Source organism: Siniperca chuatsi, linkage group LG15 (assembly GCF_020085105.1).
Source record: "Siniperca chuatsi isolate FFG_IHB_CAS linkage group LG15, ASM2008510v1, whole genome shotgun sequence".
NCBI lineage: Eukaryota > Metazoa > Chordata > Actinopteri > Centrarchiformes > Sinipercidae > Siniperca > Siniperca chuatsi.
The window spans coordinates 21,705,908-21,732,532 of record NC_058056.1 but is presented as its reverse complement, the minus strand read 5'-3'; the positions used below and the strand labels follow the sequence as shown (position 1 = coordinate 21,732,532).

Here is a 26,625-nt window from a genome sequence, read left to right as displayed (position 1 = left end):
TGTAACAATGATGAGAAAAAATATGAAGTGACCTTAGCGATGTAGACTTCTGTGGATGTATCTCGGTGGTGGAATTGATAATGGAAATCGTACTATTTTTTAACTAAAATGTAAATGAGTGTGCAGGGTTTAAGTAAGCAGCAGAATATAATGCATTTCCTGTCATGACTTCCACGAGCATCAAAGCCTGGAGAGTGAAATTTATATCATCATCCCCGTTTCATTGCCAACAGACTGATGAGGACGACTGTGCTGTTAACAGCAGCAGCGGCTGAACCTGCGTAGTATATCACCATTTCCACGTTAGCAAATAGTCATGGGCTTGACATCTTAGCGAGATGGCACTCTGTCATGTAGTGATGGCGAAATGGAAAGATGGAGGCAGTTACATGACAAGAACAAACTATAGATCACGAGCACACCGGGCCTTGCTGTGCTGTTAATCAACAACTCAGTTGGGTTTCCCTCATTAATGACACAAATTGGTAACAAATGCTTTGGGAATGGCACTTACACAGTATGGGTCAGTTCCTGTGGTCTCTCAGCCTGCTCAGGGAACACAGGATGTGGTGGCTCTCCGATGGGGACGCAGCCTAGAGATTTGCTGATTGCGTGGCTCAGCTTTTTGGCCGGTGACTTCTGTGAGGACGGGAGGACAAACAAAGTATCTGTCACCTTGTGTGTTGTATCCACTGCTATCATCATGTTGGAATATTAGAAACAGTTTTTAGGCACTTCAGAAGTAATTCGTAATACTAGGTCAACAGTTTGTCTACTGTGTTAATAGTGTGGATCAGCAGTAGTGCATATTCAGAAAGTGATTGTATCTGCTACTAAACATGCAGTTTTGGTGGTGGTCCTACAGTCCCAAAACTGCAATGCAATGAGTCCATTATTCTGCGTTCATGTCTTATGGACAACTGAAGAAGACAGTTCTATGATCCCAGAGTTTGTTGTGTAAGGGTTAAAAATACACCTTTCAGGAACTTTCATTTTTATTGAGTGCCAAGTTGAATACACCAAACTTTCAGAAAACTCTGAGTTTATGGTAACTCTGATATGACATGAATGTGGTGTATACATACCATACCAATATTGATAAAATTGTTTTTTGATAGATGATACTGTAACTGTACTTTTATATATTTTATTATCTTCAGTCACTGATTACCAATTTCAGTGTCCTCAAATCTCACTGTTGTTGTGTAAAAAAAAAAAGAAAAAGGACCAAACTCCCCAGAATTTCATTCTAGGCAAGGTAGTAAAGTCTCTGAAACTTGGAATGGACATCTGGTATTATGAAAAATAAAAATTTCCCACTCTTTAAAAATAAATGTTGCTATCAAACTAATTAAGTGTTGTAAGATGTTTAAACTGGTATGTACTCTTCACATTTTAACCAACTTTTTAATGTGATGAAAACGTAACATTTCCCAACAAAGCCAGACAAAGTCCCAAAAAACTACCCTTCAGTGTAATGTCACAAAAATTACACTCAGTTGCCAGTTTATCACAAACTGCAGCCTCTAAAATAATTTGAAGGTGAGTCAACACCTTTTTAAAACAGTTTAAACAAAAACTGATTATAACTTTTATGAAGGTTAGTTTTAACTAGGTGTACCTAACAAACTGGCAACTGAGTGTATATTCCAGATTGTGTGCTGTTACACATGAGCTGTGTCCAAAATGGTAGAAATAAGCCATGTCTGATGTAATGGTAAATTGAGATTTTAAAAAACGTATGAATCATCACTGATAGGTGTAGTGTCGCACAGCTGTAATCTAACAAAAGCAAAATATTACATTGTGGAATTTTTAGAAAAAACAGTAGAGCACCAGAGACTACATTTTTCATCCTATAGTGTGAATTTTTGAGATTGTGCTGTTAATTACTTTTGTCCTGCCTGATGACCAGAGATCTGTCACAACTGCTTAATGTAAATCACACTGAGTTTACTTATAATGAAATGTGTTATAGGCCTTTATATAGTACAATTTACCCCTAGAAAATGGACACACACGAAAAGAAAGTACGTATAGTGCGCTAAGCAGCAGACACAGCAATGGTCTTGCTTTTATGAGCAGCCATTTTTTCTGTCACAGCAAGGGAAATGGTCAGTAATACTGGCTAATCAGAATAGTGACAGATGGAAAATGCTGCCAAATGCCAAAACCAAACATTACAGGTGGTTTTGAACACATTTGGAAACCAAGTGAAATGTGGTGAACAAACGTCACATGTGTTTCAAAGATATACAATTTACACCAATTTGTCACAAAAGTAGGAAAATATGCAGAAAAGTTAATCCACCTAACCTTCGTGATAAATGTCTTAAATGTTTTTTTTATATTACAGACAGTGTTTTGTGTTTCATGCACTCAGGCATGTTATTCAAGTCCTGAGGCGTCATTCTTATCAGTGCAAAAACTGAGTAGGATGGGATTGGATTTGGGATCTAGCGCCTATGACGTTCCTTGTTTCGATTTATAACATAATGATCAAGCTTTGGGGGAATGCGGCAACACAGCAAATTCACTCGATACAATTTCATTTGCCAAAATGAGTAAAACCCCATACATACCCCATTCTGCTCTGCTGTAAAATCATTCCACACTCTATTGACTTTTGGATTGCTTAGAGAAGGAAACAATATGATGCAAAATTGAGCGTGATCAGGGCTTTGCCTTACCCAAGATGAGTGCTCCTTCATCTGGTGCTGGTTGCTATGGGGACCATTGGCATGGCCACGCCAGAAGCAGCTCTGACACAGCTGGTAGCCATGGCACTGTTGGCACCGATACCGGAAACCCATCATGCTTTCGCTCCGGCAATATGAACATTCCACCGGATGGAAGACTGAGCGGTGAAAAACAAAGACAGGATTTTCTGTCAGAGACATTTTTACCTGGCTACAAAAAACAGTATCTAGTTGTGGGCCCCTTGTCACGTATCAGATGTCTATGAGTTGTTAGCAGCTTTGTAAAAGAGACATCCTCTTTAAGCTTCTCACGTGGTTTCATTTAAATAACTGTTCCAAGGCCCAAAGAGGAAAAAGTATGCATTATTTCACAAAAAAAAAGATTTAGATTAGATTAGAGAAAAGTCCAAAAAATTAAAATAAATGTGTGTAAGAGAACTTTTTTCATCTTTCCTCTCTCATTAATCATCTCACAACCCCTCAGATTTATCTGGTGACCTTTAGGAGGGGCCCAATCCCTGCAGAAGTCCCCCCTTTGCTGTACAGTAGTTTCAAATTTAGAAAAAAATCTATTTGGAACTTTTATCTTCAAACATTGATGTCAATATGGATGCATAAATACATATAAATAGTTGACAGTCCAGATCTTACCATTTTCAACATTAGCGAGTCGGTGCATGAGCGGGAGCCATACGAGGCATTGAGGGGGAGGGTCTGCCATCAACACATCCAAAAACGTGTTCAGCATGATCTTCTTCTAGATACAAACACACACATACATTCATTAAACAAGACTTGTAAATGATTAGAGATTTAGGAGAAGATAGAGAAGCAGAAGAAGAAGAAGAGGATGGGGTGTTCAAATATCCTCCTCATACCTGCTGAGGGAAGCACGTCCGGACCGAATGCTCTGTGTAGCCAAAAGAAGGGCCCTCGAACACGGCTGTGGGGAGTTTCAGCACCTCCCGGAGAAACTGATCAAACTTTGCAAACATCATGACTCCGCTTGAGTCAGAGATCTGTGAGAAAATATCTGAGAGACAGCAAATTTCAGCCTTTTCTTCTGTGAATGTATATTATTGATCCAATATATATGATCCAATATGCACAGTTAAAGCTAAATTAATTCTGCATACATGTTCCAACAGTGCCCCTGTGTGTTTAACTTGAGCAACTACGTGAAGCTGTCCCAGGATACCCTGGCATGTGCAGGTAGCCATGACATCAGATTTCAGAAAATCAGGCACAAATAATTAAAACTAATTTAAAAAACGCAGATCATTAAGATATATATCTTCTGACATGGTACGTGTAAGAAAGTTATAAATGTACTTACATCGTAGTTTGTCCACAATTTTCCCTCCACACATTGTTGACAGCATGGCTTTCATTGAGAACACTGTCAGCTTCCCATGGCTTTCACTGCGAGTAGAAAGAAACGTGATGTTTTATCAGTACATTAAAGTGAGACTATGTAACACATGAAAGAATAAGCAACATAATCTTAGTCTTGAAATCTTGAAATGAAAAGTTGAATTCATAAGCAGTAAAAAGCACCTTTGTTCAATTCAATCCACTGACTGGTTTTGCTGCTACAGCTGTCTGGTATGACCAGTAGCTTTTGGTTGCTTATGTTAGCTAATGTTAGTTAAGTCAGTTAGCTGACCTTATAACTCTCCTTGTTACTGTCACCCTTTGTTTTAGCATATAATATTATCTTGTGGCCACAGTGGCAGCTGTTCAAATAGAGTTACATAGACTTGCTTTGATAAAAGACAATGTAATGTTTGCACTGAATTATTACACGTTTATGAAATCAAAAATTAGGTTCCAATGAAAGGTAGAATTTATATTATTTTATTGTATTTTGTGGAGTCTTCATTTCACCCGTGAATTCTGGTGAGACTACGAATTTCAGATGAAAGCATAGAGGAAAAACTGGCACCATGATAAACATACAGCAATTCATATGCCAAACTACAACTGTACAACAGTGCCCTTTTGATGTTGCATCCATTAGTGTGTAAAATGTCAAAAATCATGAACTAAGCCTTAAATCACATATTAACATGATACATCCAAGTCATAAGGCTGCCTCAAGACCCCTTAAAATCTTTTTAACTTGCCAAGAGAGACAAGCTCTTTCATTTCAGATTCATTTAGCTCTGGCTTCCGAGCAGAGGTAACTGAGTACATGAAAGCTCTTCTGCTTAATTCAGTTTGGACCTCAGGGACAGATAGCAAAACTGCTTCCTGTGATCGCAGACAGTCATTTCCACAAAGTTTCCCAGAGATACGGCAGCATGAATAATAACGGAGCGGGACCAGAATGGCCTTACAGATAAAAGTAAACCAATTGAATGGGTCAATGAATGGACAGGGCAAGCAGCCAATCAATTTGAGCACATAAGGTACAATAATGAGAGAGAGATTTACTGTCGGTAATAAACCTCTGCACTCCAGGATGCAGTGTCCGGGGCCTTGAGCACAGGGCAGACATTAAGAGGAGGGATATACAGTAAAACATCTCCAGGGATACTTTAGCTGATAGGGACTTGCTCTTAATCTTTGCTTTTTCCTTGTAAAATACTACAAAACAGTGAAACAGTGATTCCAATAATCACCAGAGTGCAGTGCTCCTCTGCACTGACCACCTGCTCCCATACCTGTCGTAGGTGGCCACCATGAAGTTGAGCAGCAGCCCGATGGACTGCTCCACATTGATCTGGTGGGTGGTGGGCAGCCGCTTGTTGAGCTGGTAGTAGATGGAAGACAGGATAGTCTCCAACCGCGACACATTGATCTCAGCATTGTGGTCCAATGTGTTGAGCCCGTTGTCACGAAAGGCTTCGATCATGTTCCAGACATCCACCAGATGAACTGTGAGGGGAGGGGGGCAAACAGACAGACTGTGGTCAATTAAGTCTGTATTATGTTGGAACAAATGGTTATATTGGTTACACAGTGTCAGAGCAGTTAAAAAGAGGAAAATCTTCAAGAATCTGCATGCTCTTACGGTTGCATCTCTTTTGCACAAACCGGAGTTTGCAGGCAGTCCTGTAAGTTGACAGTCTGATTACATCAAAGTTTTGAGCTCCTGCAAAAAAAGCATAAAGAAAGTCTAAAAAATGTCCAATTTAATGAAATTAATTTAAAGTCTTTCCAAACTCAATCAGGCTCACTGAAGGTACATTTAAAACTATCACTGTCTTTGTGTGGGAGGAATTATACTGTACGTGTGAGGCACCACGTATCTCCTGCACAACTTCGAGCCAGTCAAGGAATTACATGAACCACTGCTGACTATGAATAGTGAAAAGAGATTTCTCTCAGTCAACTCCACTGACTCATTTCCATGAAGAGCTGTCTCTTCTCCACCATGGCCTTGCCTCGTTTACTGCCTTCCTCGATCATTCTGTGGCACATCAAACAACAGAGCATGCGTTATTTACAGTTCAGACTGCAGCATGTTAATAAATGCAACACACAGCTCACTCTCCAGAATCAATCACATACCCAGTTGATTTATATATATATATATACAGCATATTATTAGTGCAATTGAAGAAAAGGTTTCAGACTATGACTAATAATTTTTGTGGGAAGACTAAACAAATTATTACCTAAAGCTCATAAATTAGCATCTTTGAAATACAAAGGATCTGGTCTGTGTGTGCATTATTCTGCCTTTCACCTGTAATATGCACATGAGAGCTCCTGAACGCTGGTATACCAAAAGAATACAGTATGGTGTTCTTTCATCTTTATTGTTTACCCTGTACGTCAAGGACTGTATTAGTCATCACTCCAGCTATTCACTTTGTAAAATATACAGATTGTATGGCTTTGGTTGGCTGTTTAACAGATGATGAAACCAGTTATAGGGATGAAATTAACTGGGGGTTTTTGGTGTACCACTCAAACCCCAGTCGATTTCATTGATTTGAAAGACTCTGAAAAGCAAAATAATCAGACTGACTTGTCAGTTTGTTTCACTTAATTCACTATTTGAATCGCTGAAAATTTTTGTGTGCTGGAGTATTTCTTGGCTGAGCCAAACTATTCCTTTAAAGTGTGTTGACAATCTGTATTTAGCGTTAAAATCAACTGCACAAAGATAGAAATCGTATGTTCATAATGCTGCTGTCTAATCAAAAACATTATTAATATTTCCCACAAGACTTTAATCTTCAGGATGTAGGTATCAGATGCTGTACGGAGGAACAAAACTGACACTATTCTCTTTCATACCAAGGAATCTACATCCATTGAACAATTTAAACTTTCACTTTTGTGCTGACACCTGACTGACTTCAACTTCAGTGTTGGCTTTATTGAGTATTTTCAAAAGGGATTCATTGTTTGTGTCTGTTCTTTGTTTCAACATAGTAGTTGACAGTACGCCCTTTGAAACAATACAGGTTTCCTTATTTCATTCATTCCTTCATTCTGCTATTCTTCAAAAAGTGACATCAGGGCTTTTAATGTTATGGTACAAGTCATTTCTTCAGAGTAGGTGTTTTTAATTTTTCTTAAACAGCAGACATTTTAATTTGAAACAGATACCTTCACTTGTTCTTTAATATTACCCTGTGTTGTTATGAAATGAAGCAATTTCAGTGGCTATAATGTACTACAAATAGTATCATTTGTTTTAAGACTATGACAGAAACACTACATCTTTTACCACATATGATATAACTTTAACATTGTATATCTGATGTTATGAAGATTTCAAAAGTATTTACCTGTCGCTTGCTGAATGTCAAACAAAGTGAAGCCCTGACTGTCGACTCTGTGAAGAAAAGCCATATTGAAAGAGTTAGTGAAGGTGTCTTTCGACTTGATGTCACCATTACTATGAGAGATAAGCTATTCCTCGCTGACAAAATGTAGTTGACTTTTAAATAAGTAATTATCACCTCCCCTCTCTCCCTCCTTCAAGGACTTCATTAACGCTCAATTTGTGCTTTTGTTTCCCCTCCCTCTCTTCCTGTAGAAATATTGGTGAGCTGGCTGGGGAACACTCCAGCGCCCGTGGTCTGTGCAAATGATAATTCTCCATGACATCCCACTCAGCAGTGACTGCATCCTGTGGGCTAATGACACCGACTGAGCTGCAAAGGAACCACTTAATGATGACAGACACAGAGCAAAATACAGCTGGCCAATGTGACAAGCGCTGGGTTCCCCGGACAGCCTTGGGTCAATGGAACCAAGCGCCCCAAAGAGCGTGAGCAAAGATGCAGAGGTTCTGCTACCATCGGGAAGTCTAAAGACAGGGAGGATTTCTCTATTTTTTTTTGCATCAAGCCTTGTTTTAGAGACACTCTTCTCACGGTGATCTCTACTGTTATGACAGAGCCTCCTTCCAGTCACTAACTTGCTAATCTGTCTTGTGTTGAGTGGTTCTTATTGCTGGTTACAGGCACCAGCAAGGGTATTTAAAAGGACCCCATCTACTGAAGTGCAGTGGTATTCAATTCAAGCATTATGCAATTTATTATTTAAAATAATAGGTATTATGATCAGTCTTACAACTGTTGATCATTTTAGCCTATGAAATGTCACAAAACAGTTTTAAAAATAAATCACTAGAGCTGCCACGATTAGTCGATTAAACAATTAGTCGATCAACAAAAAACTAATTGGCAACTATTTTGATAATTGAATAATCGTTTTGGTCATTTCTTAAGCAGACATACTAAACATTTGCTGGTTGCAGCGAATTGAATGCTTTTCTGTGTCATATACGATAGTAAATTGAATACCTTTGGGTTTTGGATTGTTGATCAGAAAAAATAAGTCATTTGAAGACGTCACCTTGGGTCCTGGGAAGTTATAATGGGCATTTTTCACTGTTTTACAACATTTTATAGACAAAATAAGTCATTGATTAAGTGATAAAATCATCTGAAGATTAATCAATAATGAAAATAATTGTTAGTTGCAGCCCTACCCATCACCATTTCCCAGATCTCAAGGTGACATCTTTAAATGTCTTGTTTTTTTCCAATCCAAGCCCCCATAATACTGAATTTACAATGTAAAAAGAGAAAAGCAGAGAATCCTCACTTTTGAGAAGCTGAAACCAGAGAATGTTTGGCATGTTTGCTTGAAAAATGACTGAAATGATTAATCGCTTATCAAAACAGTTGCCAATGAATTGTTTCAGTTGTAATTATGATCACTGATTTCACGACCACCAGATATGGCTGCATTCTAAGAGAGCAATAAATCACTTTGTGCTAAATTAAACAGCAGTTTTAATGCTCTGAAACAGTCTTATGGCTCTTTGTAGCTCAGTGGGCAAATCATGACAATAACTCAGTCAGAATTAAGGGTTCACTTTGGCCACTTGAAAAGACTTGGTCAGCCTAATTACACAATAAGTGGGCTCCTAAATGGAGCAACACACTGTACTTGCATTTTTAGGGATGATATGTCAGAGATGCACTGCTGTACTTTGGGGGAAAGGCTAGAAAACATTTTCTATGCAGTGGGAGACCAAACAGACACATGTCAGCAAAATAACACAATGGTTCATTGTAAAAAATTCAGCCTATGAAGTAACTGCAGAAATTCATGAGTAGGCAACTCAGGCATTGCATTGGCAGGCAATGTTCAGAAAAATGAAAGCAGCAGCATATGACAGTTTAATACATGAGTTGATTATTTCATGTCAGATAAGGAAACAGAGACAAGTTCTTAATAATTCATAGACAAAATGAATTCACAGACCAGAGCACATTCAAAGGCACAGACCAGAATCAGTGTGACAAAGGTCTGAATTCATGGGATTTTTAGTCAATTGCATTCACTAATTTTCACAAAAATAATCATAAATCACAGTAATTCTAATGTCAGCCCTTTTTTGATAAAGTAAGACTGTGTAGCTATCAGTATAGGCCCGTAACGGTGCATTTTACTGTAACCGCACCTTCAGCTTCGAGGTAATGACAACATCCTTTGACGCGAGTCAACATAAGGACTCGGTTACTGCAGTACCTCCCTTTCGCTGATATCATTCACTTCTCGGCTTCTACAAGCCTCGATTCTCACAGTGAGCAATTCTGCAACACCTCAGATTCACTTCTGAAGCGACGGCAGAGCATAAACGCAGCCATATTGCTGATTTAACTGCCTATTTACCTTATTTCCGCAATGGGAACGGTGTGTCGTGATGCCCATAAAATTTTGGGATAATAAACAATGGCAATCCTGCATCTTTTCAATTCTCACTGGTGTCTCAACAGTCGAATAAGGGGCATAGCAGGGAACTGGCCTTTACCGGAGGAAAATCACGCAGGTTGCGTTTAGAGCATCACCATCATCATCGGCAGCAGCAGCAGCATCAGATGGGGAGGATAAGTGGTCCAGGGTGAATAAGGAGGATATTTCCTCCGTGATTCACAGCCTCACTCTCACCTTTGATGAATCCACGCGTGTCCGCCGACGTTACAGCTGCCCGAGCGATGAGAAATGGCTCGGACGATCCATCATGATATTTCAAGCTCCTCTCCCGTTTCATTCGACTTAAATCTTAGGAACTGCGGTTGTAGCCGCACATAGAAATGTACAAGCGCCCCGCTCCGCGCGGCATCATCAGCGAAACAGCGGCAGAGGACGGCAGAGCAGAGCGCAAGCAGACACGGAGATGCCATGCGCGACCACCTACTATACTTTACGCATGTGCGCACGCACGCTGGTTAAAGGCGCACTACTACTATTGCTGCTTTTATTCTGAATTATGATCCCCAGCATAATAGAGTGGAGATTAAACAAGATTCAATTTAATTTAAAGGGATACTCCAACGATTTCGTATTGCACTTTCATCGAGTTAGGGGCCTCAAAAGAGACATTTAAAAAAAAAAAAGGAATGAACAAAATCAAAGCAGCAGAGGCAGAGATATCCTGACTTTATGAGTCAAGCTCCAAAAACACTAGATCCTACATTTCCCATAATGCAATGCACCAGCCCCATTGCATACTCCCATTTCAAATGTTTACGTTATTGATATCCTCATTACTTAACATAGAAACACAGAACTCTCCTGGATAATATAATGACTCTGCAGGCTTATGTTATAGTCATCAGTCTTTTTTCAACACAAAGATATCATGTTTTGTCCATCTGTTTGCCTTTTTGGCATGTCAGATGGCCCTAAATACAACAATAGCCATGATCCTCGGCCTCCATTGCTATGGAGAAGAAGGCAGTTCTGAATCAGAGCGGTAGCAAATTCAAAACGCTTTGTCGTTGCAGATTTTATTACCAGTTTCCTCAATAGTGTGATCTTTAGCTTCAACTCGCTCGTTAGCAGCGCACACAACAGAATTTTAAGCTTGTGGTTGGATGTTTCTTGCCAAAATGCACATTGGGAGTCATTGCTAAATTCTCCCCGAAAGTTTTTATAAACACAGGCTTGTACCTTTGACTTTTTGAATCAAAGAAACAGATCTTTTCTAAAGAAGTTTTGTTAAATTTCTTTTCCTACTGATGATTCAACCTGGAGTTTCATGCCGATCCAAGCTGTAGAAGTGCTTCAACTGTGAGTCACAAAACTGTCTATGGGAAAAATTAAAGGTAGGGTATGGGACCCAGGGAGAAATCCAATACTATAACAAATACCATGATATAGAGCGAACAACAACACAGCAAGTAATGTAACTAGCGTTAGCTAGGCTGTGTGTTAGCAAACTGCGCTACAGTTGCTGCTGTGAAGCTAACAGCCAGAGAGGACGAGACGTTTCCCAGAGCGAGCACAGCAGCTCCAGACAGCGATACTCACAACTCTGCTGCTACTATAGCTAACATCACAACAACAGCATATCTTGGCAAACTAGAAAGTAAGCGGAATGTCCGATCCATTCTGAGCCATTTATTTGTTTCCCATTTACAGAGCCAGGGCTGTGTACAAACACCTGTGTACAAACTCAGGCTTTAAATTTCAAGCCCAATCCAAGATAACCCTGATGACTTAATCAGGATTATTTTTTCAAACGTTGGAACCAAAGCCACAGAAGACATTATACAAATGTTTTCATAGATTGTTCAGTGCACATTGTGTAAACTGAACTTCAAATGGCCCTTGCACCCCTCTGTGTGAGATAAGCACCAGTAAACACACACAAAATGCTTTTCTTTTCATTATTTATTCATAATAGTCTATAACTTTTGATAAAATACACTTTGTTTACAAGTGCTGATTACTATATTACATTCACCCGGAGTTTAAATGGAGACAAAATGACACAGACATTACACAAATTCACCTAGTGATAAACGTGACATTAAAATGGTGGGGATTGCCCATGACACTTTCCCCCACAGTCAATTCTATATGAACTGCTCTTCTGAATGCACACACAACAGGTAATGTCAGTGACAGTGGGGACTGCTGCCTGACACATGTTTCAGTCATTACTAACAAAGATTTCAGCTGCCTTTTGGGTTGATTAAATGTTTTTTGTTAATTGTTTTGCAGTGCAATCCAGTCCCAAACTCTACATGAGTAAATACAGCACCCTAACATCACATTCAAACCAAAATATTTATGGGGGATAAATTAAGTTTGTGTTCAAATCAAATACTGGTACACCAGTTTTAGTGAAATTTTTGAGGAAACCTCTCCTGATTCTAGCCCTACAATCTTAAAACCAATTTTCCACAAGACATAACCCCTCCATTTAATAACAATACATTTAAAAATGGATTTTGATTAATCCACTGACCTAAAAATGGTGCTTTAAAAACGTATCTTTTGTTTTCACAAGGTAATGACACAAATATAGACAGCTAAAACCATACACGTATTAGACAACATCTCTATGGAAAATATAGACCAACGGATCCATTGAAAAAACCTGGGCCATACAGAATATTGATACCTGGGCAATTTGAATTATAAAAAGTCATGTTATTCTCTGTACGGTGGTCTGTCCAGTCTAAATCATAGGAAAAACAGACAGCCAGTATATTATTATAGTAAATACCCTGTTGATTTTCAAAAACAATTAGCAAATAGATTTTTTTATATTAAAATATATTAATTAAAATATATTACTTTGATTAACTAGTCAGACATTAAAAACAAGTTCTGATTATTTTGTTTCTTTAAGGTGACTTTGGCATATTACCTTTGAAATAATTGCTATAAAACAGGCCTACTTTGCACCTCCAGGAGATTTCAAAACATAGTTGATGCGTCATAATTTGCAATCAGTATGAACACCCAGAAAACCTGCTGAGGTAACTCTTCACACTGGCCTTTTTGCATGTTAATATGTGGTAAAGTAAGCATTTATACTGTGTTAACATCATTGTAATGCAGCTACAAGGTTGTAACAACAGTGTTCACACCACAAATGTGCTGGTTCATCCCTGCACATCACACACATACATTATTGTACATTATAGAAACATGATACAATATTATTTTGTGCTTACAATACTTCATACCACATTAAAATGGGTAACTCTCTCAATTCACTGGAAAAAGGCCATATCAAAGTGAAGTAATACACCCGCCTGTTAATCGGTGTCATATTGTACCTCCAAATAATTTTGTAAAACTGAAGCATACTATGCTGAATCATTCTAAGATAAAGCATTTAGCGTTTTAGCATAACTTACTGTTCTTCTCTATTTTCTTTCCACAGTAAAAATAATTATGTAATAAACAGCTGGATATGCTCAAGCAAGGTGTGTTGCACGAATAAAATAAAATACATTTCTACATCTAGGCATATATTGTAAATGAGCAGATATTTACAGCGAAAAAACAAAAACATCTTCATTTTCTCCCCTTGCCTTGAGTGTTTTTTTTTTTTTACCGTTTGCCACTGCTGATCTATCTATACAGACATAAAAGCGTGAGAAAACCCACCTCACGGGAGACAATATCTACAAACTGGCTTTTTGGAGAGAAAATAGAGGTTCACACAGTAGGAAGTAACTCTAGATCTTGACCTGGAATGGAAAAGATCTCAATTTGACAAAAGGAACATATAGGCATTTTATACATAAATGATTCTTCTTTTTCCCTATATTTGAATGTAAGTGCTGTACACAGTTACTACCATATATCAACGTGGTTTTCAAGTGCTTCGCCCTGTAACTGTTAGTCAAAAAAACGATGTGATGTGCAATCCTTACGACTTGAAGTATCATTCAAAATTCCTTTAATATTCTCTTTCTAAAACTATACATGCTCTTTCTAGTTCTTAAATCTGAGTATGTTCAGTAATAAATGTACAGTTTTTATATAAAATAGTTACTGTAAGTTGCACTTCCCTGCCATGCGTGCATAAATGCCAAATAGGAGGTACTCTACAACCAATGATTATCATTAGCGCCCTTTTTTTGCCTTTAACCATAACTGATTAGGCCCAATAATAAAAAGTGTCAGTCTAAAACACAACAGTCATTATGTTCTACAAAAATAGCAACATTCATGTTTCCCTCTTTTTTTTTTTTTTTTAAAAACTACACATATATATATATATTTAAAAAAATATATCACACTAATCCTAGCCGAGTGCAAACATTGCCCGATTTTATATTTGTCACACATCCGACAGACTACTGATTTGATTGAAAACTGATTGACATTTCTACCAAAAAATTGCACAAAACAGCTTTTCATAGATGTTGGTGAAACAACAGACCATCCAGTGTAAATCCTTGTCTTTCCAACAGCGACCACATGCTGGTTGTTTTGTCTGGAGCATGGCTAATGTGCTTCACCCCAGCATTGATTTTGTCTTGATTCTGAATGACCTGCTTCTGCTTTGTGCCTTGCTTCAATACAAATCAAACAACGATATCTTCTAATTATTACTAATTTCATATCATCGTACAACTAAACATGACACACACAGTTTTGAGGGACCGATGCAGTCATCATGGCAAAAGGCGCCACATCCTTTGCACATGATCATCGCCTTAAGTCGGCAGTAGCATTTAGACTGGACATCCTCCATGTTGGAGCCCTCCATGAACGACTGTTCAGGTGAGGGCTCGCGCTGGTTGCCGTGGTCTAATGAGTGACCAGCAGGTATGGTGGTGACAGTCACTGAGAAAGACATGACGCTCCCGTGGACGCCGCCGCCGTCAGCCTCTGATGAGGCTGTGGAAGAGCTGGTGCCCTCAGTGCTGTGGTTCAAAGTGTGAGGTACAGACATGCTGATAGTGCCACCGTAGCATGATGCTGCCACGGGTTCCTGATTATCGAGCGTTCTCTGTGTTTGAAAGGCAGACGGCCGCTGGTGACTGGGGTCCACTTGGGTAAGATATGGCTCGGAGTTTCCTTGATTACTATTGCAGAGTTCGAGGTGCCTTCGGTGTGACTGAAAAAAAGGGCTGGTGTCTTTGGCTGTCGTGCTGGTGCTGTTGTTATCGGCACCAACTGCACTATCCTCTGATCCAGGCTCAGTCTTTACATTGGAGCAATGCTGAATGCTCCATGCTTCATCAGACTTGGTTACTGAGTATCCCTGCTGCTCTGTTTTAACCCCAGAAACAGGAAAGAAAACGTTCCTGGCTGGTTCTTCTTCCTTAGCCGCCTTCTCTCCTTCTGTGCTTTCCCTTTTTAAACTGGACACAGACGTGTTTGGGATGGCAGACTGCTGCAGTCTCTTGCTCTCTGGTCCTCGGCCGTATGTGGACACATTGAGCAGGTAATGTCCCGTCATGGCAGGCCTGGGCATCCTCTTACGACCAAGAAATCCTACTGAAATCCTGGACTGGTCCTGATGCTCTTCTGCATGCATCAGCTGATGGACTTTGTACTGAGGGTGCTGAGGCCCCATACCACCATAAGGCTCGCCCTGCTGGCCTTTCCTCTGCATTAGAGCCTGCAGGATCTGCTCCTGAGTCTCTTTATCAGGAAGTTCGCTGTGATGTCTCATGTATTCTGAGAAAACTCCTGTTCGTCCTGCTGTATTGAACTGGTGGGACATCTGCTTATCAGCCGTGTGCTCAGCAAAGTGCGATGTCTTCCCCTTACTACCAGAGGGTAAGTTTGACATCTTCACTTCCACCTTGGAAAGCGGTTTTGGGAGGATCTGCTCCAGCGGAACCTCTTTGCCCTGCAGAAGCTGAGTGACCAGCGGGTTATTTGCAGGGATACAGGAGCTGGTCCTGGTTGATGATCCAGCAGGTGATGGGTTTTCCTGTCCCATCAGAGTGTGCACAGATAAAGGAGTGGGTTGCGTAGATGTGTTTGAACTCTTTTGAACGCTATGGGGTGCTGCACTGACAGTACCAGCAGAATGACCTTTGTGTTTTTCGGCAGTTATGCTTGAGTAAAATGTTTGAGACTGGTTTGGGCTTAGCTGACCAAAAGAGTCCAGTAGGTGTGAAGGAGGTGTACTAATCTGACTGCTGCTGTCCCAGCTGGAGGCTGGTAACCTGGTTGATGCTTGTGGGGACGTTGGGCTGGGCAATGGCTGTGTCTGCTCATCACTGCCTCCCCCTGGCCCTGGGCCTGGCACCGCTGCCTTCGATGCAGATGATACTGCAGCCGCCGCTGCCCGCTGAGCTCGGGCAAGCTGAGCTTTGGCTTTGATGTCTGCCAAAGTGCGAGCACCAGTGCGGCCCGGGCTGCTAAGCGGGGCCGGGAGGGGAGTCCTGGGAGATACTTGGCTAGGTGACACAGGAACGGGAAGAATTCGTGACACTGAGATCTGCAAAGTGAAAAACATTGATGTTAAAGAATTATTTCAAGATATGCATATATAAGTAAATGGACACCCACAATAAAAATTAAACTAAGAGGTTATTCACAACTAAATTCACTACTTCTGTGTCATGCTATCGCCTCCTCACAGCTACAAAACCCTGATGAAAGTAGCAAAATTAGGGATTTACTGGGGAAGCTAAAAATGTTTGGAACATACTGAGAATAAAGATCAATGCAGAAATATGCAGGAGGGATTTGACCAATTTCTATGGACATATTGATCATTTAAGACACATTTTTTGTCATGACTCTTGGTTGACACTGGAATCCACTCTGTGAATCCAAGCTGACTACAGCTGCCGCCCTCTGCAAAGAAGCAAGCTACACACTTGTCAGATCCACCTTTCAAGCCTACAAGTCGTGAGTTTTTGATACTCAAAAGATAGATCAGAGCAGACTTTGAGTTCATAAACATTTCCCTACCTTGAGTGGTGGAACCCTCTGATTTGTTGTTTGAGTTGGTGTAGGAGGGCTGGATGTGGATGATGCTGGAGGAGATACGGAGGAGACTGAAGACACAGAGGAAACTGAGGACATACGGGGCCTTTTCTCTGGTGTCAATTCACCCTCCATCTCACTGAGAGATTTCCTTTTCAGTGGCTCTGAGGGGTCACAGGGCTCAGAGACGACCTCTTCGCTCTTCTCAGCAGGCTTAACGACAGACGCCGGCTCATCCTCTTTTAAATCTGAACTAGCCTTTGGTGAATGGCTCTTCTTCACAGGCGACTGGGGGAGTTCCATTTTCTCCTCCTTCGCTTCCTCTTTATGATCCTTTTCAGTTAGTGTACCTACCAAGGCCTGTTCAATCGGTCTCTCAACCTCAGGTGTTGTCACTGCAGGTGTTGGCCCAGACTGCGCTGTTGTGTTCAACTTACGATCCTCAGAGTGCTGTGAGCGCCGTGTCTTCATGGGCTCTGTGGTGAAGACTGGCTCTTTCGGAGCAGGCTGTGCCTTCAGAGGCTCCTGTGTTGGCTTCATGTTTTTCACAGCAGGAGCAGCAGCATCAGTTTGGCTGCTGTCCTTGGTGCCCTTGGGGTCCTCCGGTGCTTGAGCAGCAGGTCCTGTCTGATGACAGGGGGAATGGGGCCTGGCAGACTTCTGATTCAGATCAGCCTTTGTCAGCTCTTCAGATTCCTCAAAGCTGAGCCCAGAACTATAGAGAGAGAGAGAGAGAGAGAGAGAGAGAGAGAGAGAGAGAGAGAGAGAGAGAGAGAGAGAGAAATAAATCCATAAATCAAGTGTTTTCTTTCTTAAAAGGAAAATATATGATATATATGAAACACAGCTTTTTAAAGGAATTGTTAGGAATACACACAAAGTTGGGCTTTGAGGGTGACAAGGACTCAAAACATACTAAAAACAACATTTTAGTCGCTAGTATTGTTTTATACATCACAGAAAAAAAAACATTACAGTGTTTTTGTTTACTTAAAAAAAATTAAAGTTACTCCTATTCCTTACATCTGTGTTAATTTTGACATGCCGAGTTGATCTGAATTTACACCAAGTTTATTAATGAATAAAACATATTCTACACCTGAGTGATGAGAGGCCTAAGTATGAAGTATGAGATAAGGTGAGTATGACACTTAAAATTTGTAATCATCCATTCAGTCTTTTGCAAGTCACCCAGTGAGACTGCTTCGATTGGCATCTTGATACACAATCAGTAAGCCTCCAAATTAGACACATTTTTAAGCAGGTAACAGGTCGATTCAATTTGATTTAGTCTCGTCTTGAAGCAATATGACGTTGCTGGATATAAAGCAATTCAATGCAATGTGATGAACAGTGTGAACAATTTCACTGTAATTATTGTTGTGTGTTTCCAAGAAGAAATCTTACCAGGTATTCATCTACTCCTGTAATGTGAGAGGGAGATGAGGGTGGTGTTTAGATCCTATTTAGAATCTCATTCAACTCTAAATAATCCTCTCGAACACGCCACTGTTTAATAACAATGCTTTTCTGAAATTGGATATTCAGTGTTGTTAATGACGTGAAGAAAAAAAAATCCTGAGACTTTTTTTTACTGTTTGTAGGTGAAAGGAACTGTCTTTTGGCATTTGGAAAATATGAAAAAAATATGCCTTGCAACTCCTTCAAAGCTGGATTGGATAAGTGAATCAAGAAATAATACACATTTTCAAGCATAAAGGAGAACCTACTTTTCACCATAATAGTTTTCAAAGAAGGCCTCCTTCCAGTGCTCAACTTTCTTTTCCTTCTCAATTTCTTGCCGCATTCGTAGCTGCAACTCCGGAGTGAATTCCCCTGTAAAGGAAACAGTTACATAATAAAAAAAGAAAAGTTACATTATACTTGTAGTCACACTGAACCTTGGTGACATAATTTTAACTTTGAATGTGAACCGAATGCTGTTATTATCAGTTGGAAACAGTTGCACTGACCCTCAGCCAGTCTCTCCTTCCAAGACTGTGCAGCTGATGTGAAGAATTCATTGTTTAAGGCAGAACTAGTGACCTTCAGAAGGCCATCCATGCAAGCCTGGGGAGACGAGGCACAATGTTATGACTAACATCATCACAATCACCATCGCTGCATCAGTACATCCACTCATGCTTCCCATATGTGATGTACAGTTAAACATTTAGAATCAATGAACATGAATGAATGCTGTACATAAGTTAACTGAGAGTAAAATGTATATCCATGTGCAGAGATGTTTTCTACATTTTAAAAATATTTCCAAACTATTTTGTGAGACAGTTTAATACATTGTACGACAATTGACAGGAAAGATGAGAAATTACATGCAATAATATTACACTCTCTACATTTAGTGCTAGATAATGCAACAGAAGCATACAAAGTATGTATAATCTTAGAGCCACCTGCCGGTCAACTTCAGGCAGAAGTTTGAGCAGCCTCTGTTGACAGTCTGTGGGCAGGACAGAGAAGGTGTGCTTGTTGATGATTGCCCGCAGGTTGGTGTTAACCAAAATGGAGTCTGGTGTTTCCACATCTATTTTACACTTGGATCGTTTTAGCTGCCCTGCAATATAAAACAGGAAACAGATGTAAGCCAAGAAAGACAATGCAGAAACATGTGGATCTTGCAACTGACATCTTGAGTAATTTACTCTCACATGTAGTCATATAATTTGTTTTGTTCTGCTAATGTGGGATCATTTCACTTGTTCCCCGACTTCTTGAAATAACGCAGTTAACTTCATCTAGGTCCAAGCAAGCGGGCAGTTTGCACCCAATTTTAATCGATACGATTGGTGTTATTTTCAAGAAATCCCATGAAAAGACCAAAACCAGCATATATCCATTTTCTGACTTCCCTATCCTGTCTATGGCACAAAACCCCAAACAGATTGGTTCCTACTGAAGACATAAACCTTTAAAACATAAATATATAGCTTAATTTAAAACAAAAGGTCAAATCATTTCCTAAAACAGCTGGGCACTGTAGTTTTTAGTAAATGCTACTCAAACAGGATTAACTAGTTTGTTGGGGACTATTTCAAACTGCGGATCAATACATTTACTAGTGAGTATTTATGGCACCAGGACAGTGTAGCTGAGATTGACTCAAAATAAACTACAGTGTCTGTGTTCACTGTAATGAAAGAACATGTCATCCATTGCAACACTGTTGTTTGTAATAGACAACAATAGAGGTCTATGGCAAAGAGAAATATGCTATACTACAGACAATGTTTGGTGTTTTCATGGGATTTGTTGACACTAAGAAAAATATAGAAAATCACCAATCCTTTCTTTTAAGATTTCCAAACCACTGGATCAAATGTAAGTAGATGCCTGACTTACCTGCACTAAGGCGGCCTGACCTCTGGGAAACCTTCCTAGGGACAACTGGGTGGCATAAGTCTGTTTGGACAGAGGGAAAGGAGCAGGGAAAAAGCTCTCAGAAATAGCAGGCCAGAGATCTAACAGTTTCCACACTGATGCTGCCAATTATATGAGTCACGTCTGGATGATGATAATACAATGCCTTTTGTTATCTAGTTATGAAAACCTGTAATAACAGGACAATACCTAAGAACTGCATCAATATCTGTCATTTATCTTCAAAACTGTGTTCAATATCATGCAATGAACATGAGTAAAATATCCAAACTGAATGAATATCACACTTCATTTCTGTGAGCTGGAGCTCTATTGTGCAAGCCCAGTGTGCAACAATTAATTTAATTTTATATTGTCTTTGACAATATAATAGCTACCACCTACCAGTCGTTGTAGTAATGTTGTCAGTCATATCTTTGATGGTTTTCAGAAGCAGTCTGGGACTGGAGGTGGTTGGCATTCCCCCCTGTCTGCGCTGGTTTCTCTGCTGTTGCTGCTTCAAGGCCTAAAAACGAGCAAAATAAGGAAGGAACAAATAGCCAGCAGTATGAGAAAAAGAGAGTGTGAATGTGTTTAACCCCCTGTTTCCCTGCAACTACTCCCCCCAGGGCCACTTGCCTGGTTAAATAACGGCTAAATAACAGTGTAGCAATGAAACATAGGTTGCATAACACAAGCATAAATCATCTGTGTTGTAAATCTGTCAAGAGCTCTGATCACCTCACAAATAAAATGTCAACAGATTGAGAACACAAAGAAATCCACAACAGTCCACTGAGTGCTTTTCTTTTGTTTTAGCTGATTGAAACAAAAAGGAAAATACACAGAAGAGCTCTCCAGCACTAATATTTTAGCCAAATCGCCATCTTCTAGTGTTGCCTACGCCCAATAAATGAATACAAATTGGTCTTACAGAGCTGAAAACTCCACACCAGCACAGATGGAGTGAATTACAAAATGTGCAATCAAGTGAAATCTAATTAAATGGAACACAAAAGGCACAAAGCAGCCAATAGGAAAATGTTGAACGGGTGGATTATGAGAACATTAATACTGTAAAACCAGCTATAGGCATTTTCCCCTGTAGCCTCATTGTTTTTAAATAATCAGCAGAAGATGTTAAACAGATAAGGAATGGCAGAAAGTATTTGGACATGGATTAAAAATTTAAATATGTCACATACAATAATAACCGTAGTTGTTGACGGATGCCTGACTCAGATTCAGATCAGTACTGTTTTTTGATTTAAGAGTGGGAGCCACCTTTAAAAACTTGGTATATAAATGCAAGATAAACTACATCTGTGTGTTGCAGAGCGGGGTGTCAGGGATTTACATGGGTGTAATGCGAGTATGAGGGCGTGGCAGGAACTCATGTAATATCTGAAGCGTATGTTTGCACAAATAGTGAATATAGTATTTACTCCACTAAGTAGCGGTTATTAATGCAATAAACAATAAAAAAAATAGAGAATCCATCAGTACCTGTTTCAAAGCTTTCTTGGAGTGTTTCTGGGAGGGAGAGATGAGTTTACTGGTGGGGACAGAAGGCGATGAGCATCGAGGCTGCGGAGAGGATGGCTGTGACTGCAGCTTGGAGGGAACTATGAAATACAAAAGCACAAAACAGATCATCACACATCATGCTTTTGTTTTGATGAAACTGAAACCAATACTGTGCACAAAGAAGCAGATTACATTACCTTGCTAAAATATCATATTACCAAGCGCTGAACATCTCTGCTGTCTATTTCTGATAAAACACCTTTTCTACATACCATAGCAGTTCCGCATGTTTCTTTTTCGATGCCACTTAATCTGCATTTGACTTTGCGTTTTTTTGCATTGATTAGTTAAAAAATTAAACAATATCGGAGTCCTCCCACCAAGGTTATTTGCTTGGCAGTTTCTAACTTGTGCATAATGAGGAAGTGGTCACGGGTCATGCTGAGAAAATACAGTTTCCTGTTTTAACAGTCACTTAAAATATTCAAGTGGCAGAGAGAAATAATGAGAGTCAGTGAGAGCACAGCCTGAAGAAAGCAAAATAATTGGTACTTGAAGAAAAGCTCATTCTCCAAGGTTGCTCTGCAATCAGGCACAATCAAGGTGTGCAATTCACAATAAAGTAATGATTTGACACACACGCACAAAAGAGCAAAAACTGCCACGACGTGACCGTCATGTACAGTCTTGCAGCTTCTCTGTTGACAATGGAAGACATTATGGACACAGCCTGTTTGATATAGATAAGATAAAACCCACCTTTTGCTATCATCGTGTATGATGCTGAGTGTATTCCAGAAATTATTTTGTGATGAGATGGTGTAATTTATGTTTGTGGTGAAGCCACTTTCTCTTAACTTGCCTCGTCTACTGCTACTTCAGCTGGTTTCCTGTGTTTCCGCAATGACTTTTATAACGGAAGAGAAGGGGCGTTAACTCTGGGAGTTAGAACATAGCTAGGTAACCAATCAGCGAAAATCAGCTAATGAGCAGAGCTACGGTCCTTACTTATTGTGTTACTTTCTATTGAGGCTGCTGTCAATGGAGAACGGGTGTCTTTCTCTTCAATTGATTCCTCCTGAATGATTATTCAACATTAGCGACAATTACGCAACAACAAGGCCCTTACTCTTTAATACTGTAAACAGCTCTTGCAAATAAAGCTGACTGACACAAATTTGAACACTGTATTTTAGCAGTATTTAATATTAGTTAGCCTGCAAAATTGGTTTACCATTGGGAACTTCTAGCTATGAAGTAATGGGGACATTTTTTAATTTCTTGCACATTTTTAGATGAAATAATGTAGTATAGTTTATTTTAATATCTGCATTAAATATTTGGTGACTCCTGATTGACCCAAAAAAGCTTTTGGAGATGATGGTCTGTACATCCTAGAAATGACTAAAGAGATGCAGTGATGTACAAAATGTTTATAATACAGGAGGTATGCGCTGCACAGTACCTCTTCGCATCCACCTTCCTCTCCTGCCCTCTTGAGTGATGGCACTGCTGCTGTTTTCTGTGCTTTGGGAGTCAGAAAGAGTGTCACTGCTCTCCTCAGATTCCTCCTCAGATAGCTCCTTCGCCACATCTGAGATGTCCTTCTACATAAAAAAAGTACATAGAGTATATTACGTTTATATTATAGATACAGAAAAAGAAGAGCCAAGCAGACATTCAAAAACATCTTATCACACTCACACCACACTCATAGAATTCAACCAAAGTATTCATAATTATAAAACACTTTGGTGATCATGTCATGATGCTAATCAAGATTTATGTTTTCCTGTCCCTAAAGTAGATCGACAAATGGTTGCAATTACCAAAATTAATGATTTTGAATGATCTTGTACTTAATAGTGGCTCATTCACTATTTATGGTCTTACAGGACACAGTAGTCAAAGCTGCTTTGTGTCTAACTAACCTTCAATGTGTAGACCCCCATTCTGCCTGGAACTTTGTAGAAGATCCCCTCCTCACCACGAGAGTTTGTGTGCAGCATCGCATTCAGACATGCCAGCGGCGAGGTTCCACTAGATTATGAGAGAAAAACGCAAATTACACATCCATTCCCCAATAAATCAGACAGCTGGGAGAAAGACGTAAGAAGGGAAAAGGCTGGTCTGATATCTGGGGAGAAATTGCTGTCATGCATCAAGAGGAGTTCAAGTAAGGTTCACATCGGTATAGTTGTGAGGCAATTTACTGAATGTTTTATACAGAATCAGTTGCATAAAACTGGTTCAAGACTAATCTAATCATCGTAAGGAACTGAAATTCTCAGATTAAGCTGGTCTGACATAACCATGTCTGTTGCATAAAAATCTGTTCTAGTTAAGTCAAACAGTTTCAAAACCAACTTGAGTTAATTAAGAGTGCACAATAATGCCTCAGCAGACATGCAAGAGATATATCCAGAGGTACACAGTGAAGCAAAAATGTATTTTAGTCAACTTACATTTGTGTTATTTTACAGTGTAACATACAGTATATTACTTAAAATACATTAAGCAAAATGTTTATAAATAAAATGCATTGAGATAGAGAAAAATGCAACATCTGTTATTAATTTAGAAAATTGCACTAGCTAGGCTTGCAAATATTGCTGGCTAAAATCTGCCAGACAATTTATCTCATTAAATTTACACCCCCGCTAAATTCTTTGGATAATGTCATGTGGCTGTGTTGAACTTTATAATCTATAAAGTAAAAAACACTGCCAACAACATCCATACTTTATTTTGTTAGAACGTCAAGTAATTTACCATACTGGAAAATAAAATTGTTTTTATGCAACAGGTTGGCTCTAAAGGCTATAACAAGTCTAGGTAAAATACGAGTGTGAGTCTAACACAGTTTCTTTATGCAACTGAACCTAGGACATTTTATTGTTAATAACATGCAAATGGTAAAACCAAATAAAGTGGCATTGCAGTAAGTTTGTTAAGAATCGGGGTGGGGGGCTAGCCTTTTCTTACCTTCTGGATGAGAACAGTGACAATGAAAAAAAAAGAAATGAAACAATTATTAATTGAGTGAAATAATCGTTACTATGAGAACAAGAAAAGGAAAGTACATGATATGAGCAATCAATAACAAGGGGAGAAAACTGCAGTGCTCTCTCTCTCATGAAAATGTCTCCTATCTGAAGGGCATTTGCTGTAGTGAAGCTACAATGCCAGGAAAATATTTACCTTATTTCCTTAAGCCTCTCTCTTTGGATCACCTGCAAGATCTCTTTATGGCTCATAGGCGTATTGGGGTATTTCTCCAAAACCTACAATAATAAAATATCATTATAAAAAGAAAATCATGATACCATTGTACAGTTGAGTGATTCAAGTGAGAGTGGTTGTCATATAACATGATGTGGTCTCAAGGCTACTTTGGCCGAAGCCTTAGATTTCACAAACTAAAACTTTCTAAGGGGTTTCCACAAAGTCTCAAATCCCTTGTTTGTGTAAGTACAAAATATGATACTCAGAATAATCAAGACCACAGACCTTTCACAAACATTGTGGCTTTTTGCCTTTAACAGATTGAGATATTCTGCTATGATGTTGGCTAATAATAAACAAGTGGTTAACTACTAAGTTATAGATTTCCCATATGGCTGGTGCACGGCCATCCAAGCAAACACTGCCATTAGTTATGACATGGACAGGGAATGCAGCAAGATCGCAGACACTTTCATAAAACGTTAACATTAGCTAACAGCAAAACATGTCAACAAAAACCTCTCACAGTAACATTACAGACACTCTAACTGTATCATCTGGTGTTGAGCAAACAATGTGGCTTTTTATTTTGCTTTTATTGAGCATCTCAGTAAAACAGGACTTTATGGGTGTTTAGAAACTAACGTTATAACAATATATCTTTGGAGTTAGCTACGTTACACGAGCAAACTAGTCACTGTACATCACTCAGCGGAGCTAATGCATCACTGGCAAGTGGATGTCCACACAAGCAATAACGTTGCGTTTCAATTATGAAATAGTTGCTGGGAGTTTTGATATTTTGTTGTCATTAGCATGCTACGCTAGACAGCTAGCTACAATGCTAGCAACATTCATTAACGTTACTGTACTCTGATATCTCGCCAAACGCTGGCATGCAATAAAGTAACTTGGTTATCTATTACGGAGTTAAGGTAACGTAGGGAAAATTAGTTTAATACGGACACTACACATTTTGATGTGTTTTTTTTAAACAACTGATATCACACAAACTTGTTGACAAACTGAGTTGCGTTAGCAGGAGCTAGCATGCTAACCTGGCTAACACTGACGTGATTACTTCATGGTTCCTTTATTCGACTTCAAATCGTGACAGACATGTCACCCGTACAGTCTAGACACAGCACTCGGGAGGGTTGAGATGCTTGAGTGCACACAGCTGACGTTTCGCTGCATTCATGCTCAACGGTGACAGATAAGCAAAGCTAGACGGCTAGTGACAGCGGTCTCCCAAATGTCTACCGTCAACACAGGCCTTGCGCGGTGTACGCAACATTTCGTCTTCACCAGCGGGTCATGAACTCATAAACACAGTTGTACAAGTGGAAGCGTACAAGGAAAACAACCACAACAAACGGCAGATAAAAACACCTTGAGTACCGTTTTAGCGGCTTCCGCCCACGTCCTCCCCTTCTTTTTCTTCTGTCTCTCCCTCATAGCTGATGTCTCGATGCAGAGTAGTGTTGAATGTGTCTGTTTCAGTTGAAATGTTGCTTTAGTTACCGCGTAAGATCCACTCCGTCTGCCATGTTGGACTTACTGTAAAGAGTCATGTGACTCCGAAGGAAACGTCATCTTACTGTATATA

The 26,625-nt window shown here is 39.6% G+C and overlaps 2 protein-coding genes across 13 annotated transcripts in view; both read right to left on the bottom strand.

Annotated features, from left to right (window-relative positions):
• The window catches only part of dtnbb (dystrobrevin, beta b), a 32,326-nt gene extending 21,945 nt beyond the window's left edge, over window positions 1-10,381 (bottom strand). For 3 of the 10 annotated variants that reach the window (XM_044165799.1, XM_044165797.1, XM_044165800.1), the window contains exons 1-10: window positions 10,128-10,381; window positions 7,448-7,494; window positions 6,047-6,114; window positions 5,716-5,796; window positions 5,366-5,579; window positions 4,036-4,121; window positions 3,578-3,732; window positions 3,351-3,456; window positions 2,691-2,857; window positions 515-639 (exon numbers count right to left, since the gene is read on the bottom strand). In XM_044165799.1, the coding sequence (XP_044021734.1) occupies window positions 515-639; window positions 2,691-2,857; window positions 3,351-3,456; window positions 3,578-3,732; window positions 4,036-4,121; window positions 5,366-5,579; window positions 5,716-5,796; window positions 6,047-6,113 (1,001 nt within the window). In that variant the 5' untranslated portion in view covers window position 6,114; window positions 7,448-7,494; window positions 10,128-10,381. Of the gene's footprint in view, window positions 1-514; window positions 640-2,690; window positions 2,858-3,350; window positions 3,457-3,577; window positions 3,733-4,035; window positions 4,122-5,365; window positions 5,580-5,715; window positions 5,797-6,046; window positions 6,115-7,447; window positions 7,495-9,990; window positions 10,096-10,127 lie in introns of those variants that run through there. The other 7 variants (XM_044165792.1, XM_044165802.1, XM_044165798.1 and 4 more) reach the window with 6 other exon arrangements.
• Window positions 10,382-11,837: 1,456 nt separating this feature from the next.
• On the bottom strand, window positions 11,838-26,603 carry asxl2 (ASXL transcriptional regulator 2). 3 transcript variants are annotated; one of them, XM_044167718.1, is made up of 13 exons: window positions 26,418-26,603; window positions 24,993-25,075; window positions 24,777-24,779; window positions 23,723-23,831; window positions 23,257-23,398; window positions 21,771-21,889; window positions 20,670-20,790; window positions 20,247-20,306; window positions 19,301-19,461; window positions 18,857-18,953; window positions 18,614-18,719; window positions 16,869-17,598; window positions 11,838-16,389 (listed from the first exon to the last, which is right to left on the bottom strand). In XM_044167718.1, the coding sequence occupies exons 1-13, from the start codon at window positions 26,472-26,474 to the stop codon at window positions 14,554-14,556; spliced, it is 3,624 nt and encodes a 1,207-aa protein (XP_044023653.1). In that variant the 5' UTR covers window positions 26,475-26,603; the 3' UTR covers window positions 11,838-14,553. The 3 variants fall into 3 exon arrangements, with proteins under 3 accessions (XP_044023653.1, XP_044023654.1, XP_044023655.1); XM_044167719.1 differs by lacking the exon at window positions 24,777-24,779; XM_044167720.1 differs by lacking the exons at window positions 23,257-23,398; window positions 23,723-23,831; window positions 24,777-24,779; window positions 24,993-25,075; window positions 26,418-26,603 and adding an exon at window positions 22,551-22,704.
• Between the last annotated feature and the right edge of the window lie 22 nt (window positions 26,604-26,625).

Excerpts from the sequence above, each read along its gene's own strand:
- asxl2 (XM_044167718.1), bottom strand. The coding sequence starts at position 26,474 with ATGAGGGAGAGACAGAAGAAAAAGAAGGGGAGGACGTGGGCGGAAGCC. Across the intron at positions 19,462-20,246 it reads GTCAGGCCGCCTTAGTGCAG|GGCAGCTAAAACGATCCAAG; the intron begins GTAAGTCAGGCA and ends TTTATATTGCAG. Across the intron at positions 16,390-16,868 it reads AGAGGGTTCCACCACTCAAG|ATCTCAGTGTCACGAATTCT; the intron begins GTAGGGAAATGT and ends TTCACTTTGCAG.